Source organism: Cebus imitator, unplaced genomic scaffold (genome assembly GCF_001604975.1).
Source record: "Cebus imitator isolate Cc_AM_T3 unplaced genomic scaffold, Cebus_imitator-1.0 Scaffold18, whole genome shotgun sequence".
Classification (NCBI taxonomy): Eukaryota; Metazoa; Chordata; class Mammalia; order Primates; family Cebidae; genus Cebus; species Cebus imitator.
The window spans coordinates 5,876,424-5,888,052 of NW_016107333.1; the positions used below are offsets into that span (position 1 = coordinate 5,876,424).

The 11,629-nt window shown below is 42.5% G+C and overlaps 1 protein-coding gene and 1 non-coding gene across 8 annotated transcripts in view; both read right to left on the reverse strand.

Moving 5' to 3' along the window:
• The window catches only part of PHF20 (PHD finger protein 20), a 176,320-nt gene that overhangs the window by 50,257 nt on the left and 114,434 nt on the right, over positions 1-11,629 (reverse strand). For all 7 annotated transcript variants that reach the window (XM_017513044.2, XM_017513016.2, XM_017513035.2 and 4 more), the window contains one exon: positions 868-1,146. In XM_017513044.2, coding sequence (XP_017368533.1) covers positions 868-1,146 — 279 coding nt within the window. The remainder of the gene's footprint in view (positions 1-867; positions 1,147-11,629) is intronic.
• Positions 10,983-11,119, reverse strand: LOC119469349. The gene has a single exon (XR_005198139.1). It is a non-coding gene; the product is annotated as a U4 spliceosomal RNA (small nuclear RNA).

Genomic DNA, 11,629 nt, shown 5'->3' on the forward strand with positions numbered 1-11,629 from the left:
CATGGCTCTGCCCCACTGTCCTGTAACCTGATTGTATACTCTACTAAGAACACTGTTAGATGTCTTAAGAGTTCTATATTCCACACAGGAGGAAAAAAAAAAAAAAAAAAATAAAAAAAAAAAAAAAAAGGAGTTCTATACACCATTTAATACCTACGTGTTTTAATAGAAAATCTGTAAACCAAGTAGGTAGTGATATTACAATTGCAGATAACAAGCTGGGAAGATTGTAGAATTTATTGGAAATCCATTAATTCTTCTGAAATTCCCCTGTGAACATGTAATTTTTGAACTTCTGTGAGCTATAGAAAATAAAGTTCTCTGTAATAAGTTATAAAATGAGATTTTATGGTAATCCCTACTGCTACTATTATGGTTTCTATGCAAAACAAACCATGCTATTATAAATATCTTCAGTTACAATTAAGATGAAACAGGATTCACACTTGGACCCAGCAGTAGAATCACATATCACCTTTTGGTTGTCATGCTGTTTTGTACTGCTGGCAAGGAAAAGGTACAGGTTTGGGAGAGTGGGACGATGGCACCCATGCTGCTCTGAGCATGAGTTCTCCTGCTGGCTTTTGGAGGAGGTCCCTTTGCTTGACTGTCCACTCATACTGGAAGGACCAAGGCCTTCAGAGGCTAAGAAACTTTCTCAAGGTAACTGTCAGAGTTAGGTGTTCCTGCTTCCTACAGGAAGGCCACAGCTCCATGATGCAATCTGAGGATCACTTAATATGTTCAAACTTGTGGGATTCAACTGGAACAGACTAACCTAGTGCCTGCTTTGCGTGTCAGAAAACACAAGCACTGTGACCAGGTAACAAAGCTATCCATGACAAAATGCAGAATGAAGATACTTACTTGGGGAACTGGCAGAGACCCGCTTCCTGGTCAGGGTCTCCTGGCTGGGCTTGTCTGAAGCTGAAGGGCCCCTGGTTTGGACATGCCTCTTTCCTGGGCTCTCCTCTGGCTCTAGTGACTTCTCCATTCCATGGAAATACTTCATGTGATAGTGCAACAGTTTGGCTTTGCGGAAAAATTTTAAACAGTCCACAACCTTGCATCTAAACTTGTGGTCTAGGTCGACAGCTGGCGCATTAGATGACACAAAATCATCTGTTTTCTTAAAAGTATTTGTTACTGAAAAAAATAAAAACAAAAGCAAGGATCCCTTGTATTTATCCTAGTTATTACAAAACATGCATTAACACATGACAACTAAAGGTGAAAGACTAGCATGCATATGTAGCCTGAGACATCAGACTGCCGTTACCTCCTAAAATTATTGTTTAGGGAGAATGAAAACAACTTCAGGTCAAATAAGACTCAATTGTGATTCATCTTTAGGAAGAAGAGATCAACATATTTATTTTAAACAGCCATACAAGTTTTCAGGGTTTCACATACTTTAAGGAAAAATCCTAACAAAAAAAAAAAAAAAATATATATATATATATATATATATATATATATATATATATATATAAAGGATCTCAGGCTAGGCACAGTGGTTCACACTTGTAATCCCAGCACTTTGGGAGGCCGAGGTGGATCCCCTGAGGTCAGGAGTTCGTGACCAGCCTGGTCAACATGGTGAAACCCCATCTTTATTAAAAGTACAGAAAAATGAGCCAAGCGTGGTGCCTCACACCTGTAATCCCAGCACTTCGGGAGGCCGAGGCAGGCGGATTGCCTGAGGTCAGGAGTTCGAGAGCAGCCTGGTCAATATGGTGAAACCCCGTCTCTACTAAAAATACAAAAATTAGCCAGGTGTGGTGGCATATGCCTGTGATCCCAGCTACGTAGGAGGCTGAGGCACAAGAATAGTTCGAACCTGGGAGGCAAAGGTTTCAGTGAGCTGAGATCACACCACTGCACTCCAGCCTGGGTGACACAGCGAGATCCACCTCCCAGGTCAAATCAATTCTCCTACCTCAACCTCCCGAGTCGCTAGGATTACAGATGCCTGCCACCACGCCCAGCTAATTTTTGTATTTTTAGTAGAGACAGGGTTTCACCATGTTGGCCAGGCTGGTGTTGAACTCCTAACCTCAGGTGATCCGCCCTCCTTGGCCTCCCAAAGTGCTGGGATTACAGGCATGAGCCACCACATTCAGCCCACAAGAACTTCTTGTGTGTTAAATGCAGTTTACTGAGGACTCCCTTTAGAATGTCTTCCCACCAACAAAAACAATCACCGTAAGTCACTCCTACTCTACAGATTTGGTTACCCCAGAATATATTAAATGGACCTTTTTTTTTCTTTTAATTAGAAATTCAATGTGGAATGAATGAACCTTTCTTGAGTGAATCAAATTTTTCCTAAACACAATCACACAATTTCCACTGGAAGCAGGTAGCCTGTTAAACCATTGATAAGTATGATTATTTTTTCAAGTGTCATCCTATAATCAGAAGGAATTTTTGAATTCTTAAATTTGATCTAAATCATACTCTACATTTCACAATTAGGTTTGGTGGTCTGATGGATGCTGTTATATAGCCAATTTAAACAAACAAAAACCTATACGCACACACATCCCAAAGCAGAATCCCTTAAAATCACTTCTTATATAACAAGAGATATATAAGACTCCAGATCAGTTAGTTGCAGGTAAGAGAAGAAAAAGTTGACCAGGCGCGGTGGCTCATGCCTATAATCCCAGCACTCTGGGAGGCAGATCATCTGAGGTCAGGAGTTCAAGACCAGCCTGGCTACCATGGTGAAACCCCGGTTCTACTAAAAATACAAAAAATTAGCCAAGCATGGTGGCAGGTGCCTATAATCCCAGCTACTCAGGAGAATCGCTTGAACCCAGGAGGCGGAGGTTGCAGTGAGCCAAGATTGTGCCATTGCACTATTGCTTGGGCAACAACAGCGAAATTCCGTCTCAAAAAAATAAAAAAGAAGCAAAAGTGACACAATGTGAAATAGAATACACACTTCTCAGACAAATAACTGGACAGGAAAAGTATGTCAGTGGAGAAGTTCAAAACACAAACCTTTAATACATCCTACAATTCTTTTCTAAAACAAAAAATAGTTTATTTGGAATATCCTTCTTTTGACCTATATTAGGTTAAATTAAATAAACTTGCCATTTTGTAGGTTAAAAAAGACTAAGGCTGGAACCATGTGCAGTGGCTCACACCTATAATTCCAGCTCTTTGGGAAGCCAAGGCAGGCAGATCATTTGCAGTCAGGAGTTCAAGACCAGCCTGGCCAACATAGCGAAACCCCAACTCTATTAACAATACAAAATTAGCCAGGTGAGGGGGCTCATGCCTGTAATCGCAGCACTTTGAGAGGCCAAGGTGGGCAGATCATTTGAGGTCAGGAGTTCAAGACCAGCCTGGCCAACATGGTGAACCCTTGTCACTACTAAAAATATAAAAATTAGCCAGGCATGGTGGTGCATGCCTGTAGTCCCAGCTACTTGGTAGGCTGAGGCAGAAGAATCACTTAAACCCAGGAGGCAAAAATTGCAGTGGATCAAGATCATGCCGCTGCACTCCAGCCTGGGTGACAGAGCAATGTTTTGCGTTTAAAAAAAAGAAGAATAAAGAAAAATTAGCTGAAAATGGTGGTGCACATCTGTAGACCCAGCTACTCAGGAGGTCAAGGCAGGAGAACCACTTGAACCTGGGAGGTGGAGGTTGCAGTGAGCCAAGATTGTGCCACTGCACTCCAGCCTAAACAACAACAAGAATAAGACTCCATCTCAAAAACAAAAACAAAAACTCTGTACTCATGTGTACATACACTGGTCATCTACATAAGGCAAACAGCGCAGGGGCTAAGTGTGAGTTGTTTTGCTGGACAGCCTATTCCAAATCCGAGTTCTTCCACCTATGCCCTTTGCTTCAGTTTCCTCATGTGCAGGATGGAGATGATAATGGTAACAACTTTGCTGAGTTGTGAGAATTAAATAAATTAAATGCAGAAAGCCTAGTAAGGTATATGGCACATAATAAGTGCTCAATTAATATTGTCTACTATGACTATTCAATGTCATTCTACATTTCAGGAATTAACCTGCTCATAAGCAGAAGAGGGGACGTGCCCACCACCTACAGCCTCACTGCATGCTCATGCCAGAGGTAGTATGGTATAATATAAACAGCACAACTGTAAATCCTAGGTCTACCCTTTATTAGCAGCATAAATTAGCTGTGCAAGCTAGTCTATCTAGATTCTTAAAGGAAGAATACCAACTATTTCAAAGAGTTGGAGAAAAGGTTATGGATAATATATGTATTGACACAAAGCAGGTGATCAACACATGGAATCCATTATCATTTCAAATATAAAAAAATTCATAAGCAGGCTTATGTTGTTTCTGGAACATAGCTGGAGACAGCTGTTATATTTATCAAGCAAGTATGAAACCTTTCTTCGATCAGTCTTTGTGTGCCCTGTAAGCACTTCACTTTTGTATATGTCCTCCTAAAAGTATAAAATTCAAAACCAACCACAGAATTCCTAGTATGGCTATTCACATTTCAGTGGGATTATTATATCCACCTTTTGGGACATCTTTTACTAAAGGTTTTCTTTCTTCATACTCACATTATACAATCCAGGATAGTACCAAGCTTGTTCTACCAAAATACTAAACACTGTTTTATTTTTTTAAAACACAAATTACAGTGCATGTCGGTGGGGCATGGTGCCTCACACCTGTAATCTTAGCGCTTTGGGATGCTGAGACGGGCAGATCACCTGAGGTCAAGAGTTCAAGACCAGCCTGGCCAACATGGTGAAACTCCATCTCTACTAAAAATACAAAAAATTAGCTGGGCATGGTGGCAGGCAGCTGTAATCCCAGCTACTCGGTGGGCTGAAGCATGAGAATTGCTTGAACCTGCTAGGCAGAGGCTGCAATGAGGCGAGATCACACCACTGCACTGCAGCCTGGGCAACAAGAGCCAAATTCCATCTGAAAACAAAAGGAAAAGGGAAAAAAAAGACATGGCCAACCAGGAGTGGTGGCTCACACCTGTAATCCCAGCACTTTGGGAGGCCAAGGTGGGGCAGATCACTTGAGGTCAGGAGTTCAAGACAAGCTTCGCCAACATGGCAAAAACCTGTCTCTACTAAAAATACAAAAATTAGCTAAGTGTGGTGGTACACGCCTGTAATCCCAGCTACTTGGGAGGCTGAGGCAGGAGAATTGCTTGTATCAGGGAGGCAGAGGTTGCAGTGAGCCAAGATCGCACCACTGACCTCCAGCCTGGATGACAAGAGTAAAACTCCATTTCAAAAAAAAAAAAGACATGGACAAACTGTTGAAAGATAGATGTGACTGGACTAATAATCTACCAATCCAGTAAACCTTCCAAAAGGAAGCAAGTTTAGTTCACAGGATAAAAACTCCTTCCCCTGCAAAAGCAAAATCCTTGATTCCTCACAGCTAAGCAGAAAGTACAGCTGGATCTCCAAAGGAGAGCAAGCTTGGCACTCGGGTGGACCAGCTGCCTCTGACAGGCAGTACTAGGATCAGAGAGACTCAGGTGAGCAGGGAAACTCCTCAGGGGGGAAGAACTGCCAGATGTCACTATCACAAAGACGCTGGCCAAACCAAAGGCTCTTTTCAATTTGGCAACACTAAGACAAAGTAGTTGCTGCTTTTTATCTGATAGAATAAACATCAAAGAAGATCTGAGCATTATAAATCTTTAACCATGGAAGCTCAGGAAGTAAAATTTCCCAGTGAACTCAAATTAGTGAAGTGAAACTCACTGTGATACAAGCAAGCTGTTTTGATTACAAGCCAGTAGATAATCTACCCTGCACTGCTGGAAAAAACAATCAACACAAGCATCAGCGTGAGAAAAGCTGCAAATAGGGTATGAATCAGTTATGCATAACAGCCTGTGACAAAATCTAATAAACTACACAATTTGCTATAATTTCAGAACCACAAATCAAAAAAGTAGGTTCTTCCAGAAATAGTACTCTAAAGAAAAAAAAGAAGTAATTAAAAATATTATATATGGCTGGGTGCGGCGGCTCACGCCTATAATTCTAGCACTTTGGGAGGCTGAGGTGGGTGGATCACCTGAGGTCAGGAGTTCAAGACCAGCCTGGCCATCATGGTGAAATCCCATCTTTAAAAAAAAAAATGAAAAAGAAAAAGAAAAAAGGAAAAAATATTATATATGAATAAAATGTTTATGCTAACTTTTTAATGATGAGAAAATGTTTAGGATATATTAAATTATAAAACAACAAAAAAGGCCGGCACAGTGGCTCACGCCTGTAATCCCAGCACTTCAGGAGGCTAAAGCAGATGGATTACCTGACATCAGGAGTTTGAGACCAGCCTGACCAACATGGTGAAACCCTGTCTCTATTAAAAATGCAAAAAAAATTAGCTGGGCATGGTGGCCAGGGCCTGTAGTCCCAGCTTCTCAGGAGGCCGAGGCAGAAGAATCGCTTGAATCCAGTAGTCGGAAGTCGCAGTGAGCAGAGATCGTGCCGTTGCACTCAGGCCTGGGCAACAGAGTGATGCTCTGTCCCAATAAATAAATAAATAATTTTTTAAAAAGACACATAAACACCAAGACTTAAGCAATCATCCCTTTCTCATGAAGGTTTTGCAAACTGGACGATTTTACTTTTGAACCCAAATTTTTAGAGATATGAAAAATTACATTTTCCAGACTTCACAACCTTATCCTAATTTTTGCACATTACAGCCAGACGGGCCCTCTGTATGCCCAATAAAGGCCTCCAGTCCAGCCAGTCTAAGGCCCTGTGGATCCCTCTATTTGGCAGGTTGTTCCTACATCCAAGCCAAGCTTTGCTCATCCTTCGAATACCACCTCCTTGCACAATGCTTTCACCCTGGTCTCTCAGAAGAAAAGATTCTGTCCTGCAAGTACTTCAGGGATCCTGTAGTCCTTCCCTTTTTATTTGTGTGACAGTTGGTTTTGTTCATTCCTTTTTCTAAAATGTTAAAATAGCCAATGTGCTGCCTTTTTTTTTTTTTTTTTTTTTNTTTTTTGAGATGAAGTCTCACTCTATCTATCGCCCAGGCTAGAGTGCAGTGGTGCAATTTCAGCTCACTGCAACCTCTGCCTCCCAGGTTCAAGTGATTCTCCTGCCTCAGCCTCTCAAGTAGCTGAGATTATAGGTACCCAACACCACACCAGCTAATCTGTGTATTTTTAGTACAGACAGGGTTTCGTCATTTAGGCCAGGCTGGTCTCAAACTCCTCACTGCAGATGATCTGCCCACCTTGGCCTCCCAAAGTGCTGGGATTACAGCCATGAGCCACTGTGCCCAGCCTCGAATGTGCCGCATTCTTTAATTCTCTTACTTATATTAGTGTACTGTCACATCAAACAAGGGAGCTAGCCTCTCTAAGACTGTTTCCTTATTGTTAAATGGGAATAAGAATACTGATTTCACAAGTCTCCTATATGTTTCCATGAGATAGTTAAAGATAAAACCCAGTTGTTTTTTTTGTTGTTTTTTTTTGAGATACAGTCTTACTCTGTCACCCAGGCTGGAGTGCAGTGAAGTGACCTCGGGTCACTGCAACCTCTACTTCCCAGGTTCAAGCAGTTCTCCCACCTCAGCCTCCCGAGTAGCTAGGATTACAGGCATGTGCCACCACGCCCAACTAATTATTTTGTATTTTTAGTAGAGATGGGGTTTCACCCTGCTGGCCAGGCTGATCTCGAACTTCTGACCTCAGGTGATCTGCCCACTTCAGCTGGGATTACAAGGCATGAGCCACCACACTCGGCCACAAAACCCAGTATTAACAGCAAGGGGTTACTTGAATATTATGTGTCATCATTGTTGTCACTCTAGCTGCTCAGATCAATCAAAGTTATGCATAATCCTAGCCAAGGGACCATGTGTCACTGGTACAATTTGCAAAATTCTAACATCTAACTGCCGTACTTTATTAAACAATGAAGAATTAGTGGTAATTAATAAAAATACAATAGGAACATTAAAATTATGCAATCAGTAAAAATATTTTACATTTTAAAACAGGCCAGGCACAATGGCTAGTGCCTGTAATCCCAGCACTTTAGTAGGCCAAAGTGGGTGGATAACTTGAGCCCAGGAGTTCAAGACCAGCCTGAGCAACATAGTGAGACCCCATCTCTACAAAAAAATACAAAAATTAGCTGGGTGTGGTAGCATGCAACTGTAGTCTCGGCTACTCAGGAGACTGAGACAGGAGGATCAACTGAACCGAGGAGTTCCCATGCTGCAGTGAGCTATGAAACATCACTGCACTCCAGCTTGGGCAACAGAGTGAGACAGATCCTGTCTCACAAATAAATAAATAGGGCTGGGCATGATGGCTTATGCCTGTAATCCCAGCACTTTGGGAAGCCAAGATGGGTGGATCACTTGCAGTCAGGAGTTTGAGATCAGCTGGTCAACATGAGGAAACCCTGTCTCTATCAAAAAATACAAAAATTAGCCACGCATGCTTGTGCATGCTTGTAGTCCCAGGTACTCAGAAGGCTAAGTTGGAGAATCACCTGAACCTAGGGGCGGAGGTTGCTGTGAGCCAAGACTGTGCCACTGCACTCCAGCCTGAGCAACAGAGTGAGACCCTGTCTCAAAAATAAAAATAAACAAAAAGAATTAAGAAATAGAATATGCATGGTATAACTATGCAAAATAAAGCTCAAAATATGGCCAAGCACAGTGGCTCATGCGTGTAATCTCAGCAGTTTGAGAGACTGAGGCGGGCAGATCACTTGAGGTCAGGAGTTCAAGACCAGCCTGCCAACATGGAGAAACGCTGTCTCTACTAAAAATACAAAACTTTAGCAGGGTATGATCGTGTGTGCCTGTTTTCCTAGCTACTCAGAAGGCTGAGGCAGGAAAATTGCTTGAACCTGGAAGGTGGAGGTTGCAGTGAGCTGAGATCGTGCCAATGCACTCCAGCCTACTTGACAGAGTAAGACTCTGTCTCAAAATAAAAATAAAACTCAAAATATTATGAGCAAAATCGAAAATTATATTTAGGGTTAGGTGCAGTGGCTTACGACTGTAATCCCAGCACTTTGGGAGACCAAGGTGGGCAGATCACAAACAAGGTCAGGAGTTTGAGACCAGCCTGGTTAACATGGTGAAAGTCCATCTCTACTAAAAATACAAAAATTAGCCGGGTGTGGTGGTGTATGCCTATAATCCCAGCTACTGGGGAGGCTGAGGCTGGACAACCACTTGAACCCGGGAGGAAGAGGTTGTAGTGAGCCAACATCGTGCCACTGAACTGTGCCTGGGCGACAGAGCAAGGCACCATCTCAAAAAAACAAACGAAAAGAAACTAAGTGAGCCACGGGTTATCAAATGGGCCTGCTGGGCCAGAGCCTACATAAATCCCAGTCTCACACACAGGTGTGTATTCCCCTATGGGAGGACAGTTCATATGGAATATACATAGCAGCAGCTGGTGACACTAGCTAACTAACATCATGCACTCTTAGGGTATTAATAATGGTCACTGTCAACATGGGAGCAGTTACTCAGAGACAGAGAGCAGAAAACATGTACATTATTATTATTTTAAAAAAGAAAAAAAGAGAGAGAAAGAGATGAGGGTCTCCCTATGTTGCCCAGGGCTGATCTCCAACTCCTTGGCTCAAGAGATCCTCCTGTCTCAGCCTCCCAGAGTGCTTGGATTGCAGGGATGAGCCACCATGCCCAGAGGAAAATACTGTAAATTAAATCCTCACAGGTGCTGGTTCAAAAGTGAGAGGGAACTCAATTACTCTTGGAGTATGGTCATCTACTAATACCAATTTATACCTCTTTTAGAAGCAATATGGACTGGTCCGAAGGTAGTGAGTTATCTCAATTGATTGTTCACAGTCAGTTACGGATCGAACTCCTTGTTCTACCTACTCTTTCCCCTCTTCTCACTACTGTACTTGACTAGTCTCAAGAAAATTTAAAAAAAAAAAAAAAAAAGCAGCAGTATGAAAATCACTATTTCCAAGTAGTTATTGGTATTATCATTTACATGCTCTGTCCTCTCCCCCCTGTTTAACAGATTATCGTTTGCAGGAATCAAGAAAAAGCACAGAACTCTCTCCTTGGGCATCCAGGCTAAAAATCTCAAGTGTCACCCTTTGCTCTTGTTGCTCCTAAATTACTACAATACTTTGGTATATGCAGAGAAAAATGGTCCACAAATTTTGCGTTTTCTTTTTTTTGACAGTCTCACTCTGTCTCCCAGGCTTGAGTGCAGTGGAACGATCTCAGCTCACTACAACTTCCGCCTCCTGGGTTCAAGCAATTCTCCACCTCAGCCTCCTGAGAGGCTAGGGTTACAGGTGCCCACCACCACGCCCAACTAATTTTTGTATTTTTAGTAGAGATGGGGTTTCACCATCTTGGCCAGGCTAGTCTTGAACTCCTGAACTCGTGATTCACCTGATTCAGCCTCTCAAAGTGCTGGGATTACAGGCGTGAGCCACCGCACCCGGCCCACATTTTGCTTTTAATAATGGTAACCATGGCCAGGTACGGTGGCTCACGCCTGTAATCACAGCAGTTTGAGAAACCAATGTGGGCAGATCACAAACAAGGTCAGGAGTTCAAGACCACCCTGACCAACATGGTGAAATCCCCATCTCTACTAAAAATACAAAAATTAGCCGGGCATGGTGGAACATGCCTGTATCCCAGTTACTCAAGAGGCTGAGGCAGGAGAATTGCCTGAACCTGGGGGACGGAGGTTGCAGTGAGCCGAGATTGCGCCACTGCACTCCAGCCTGGGTGACAGAGCGAGACGCCATTTCCAAAAAATAATAAAAATAATGGCAACCCTAAGCAGTGTTTTCTTTCTTTATTTTGGGGGGAGGGTGTGGAGATAAACTCTAAGATGTCTCCTAATAATCCCTGCCTCCTGGTGTTCATGCTATGATATAATCTCTTCCTCTTGGGTGCTGGCAGAAGCTGTTACTTCTTTTTTTTCTTTTAATTCAGTCTCCATAGAGATGTCAAAATTTGCCAATGCCAACTATGTTGCAACTTGTCACCCTGGTGTACTGGGAAAGTTTTCAATTATTTCAATAATCATGCCTCAAACCTCATTGGCTACAATACTGCCACTGGGCAAAACTGTAACCAGTCTCTAACAGAAAATGGCAAAGAAGACACTATGTCACTTTTATGATTGTATTACATAAGACTAGAGTGTCCATCTTGTTAGAAGGCAGTCTACCACGCTGTCTTAGTGAAACAAGCTGCTACATTGTGAGCTATACATGGGGCAAGGAACTGAGAGAACCAGCAAAAAACCAAGCCCCTCAGTCTGACAGCCTACAAAGATTGAAGGCTGCCAACACTCAGGTAAGCCTGGAGCCCTCCCCAGTAGAGTCCTCAGATGAGACTACAGCCTAAGCCACCCCTTGCATTGTAAGCTTGCAGAGGACCCGGGTAAGCTGCACTTGAACTCCTCACCCAAAGAAACTTGGAGAAAACAAACGTGTTATTTTAGCTACTATATTTGTGGTAATACTGCCATACAGCATAGAGTGGGATCAGCAGCCCTCTCATTTTCTATATATACTTGAGTAAGCCTTATACTTTCCCTTTTAGAGTAAGCTTACACTATGTTTATACTAAAAAAA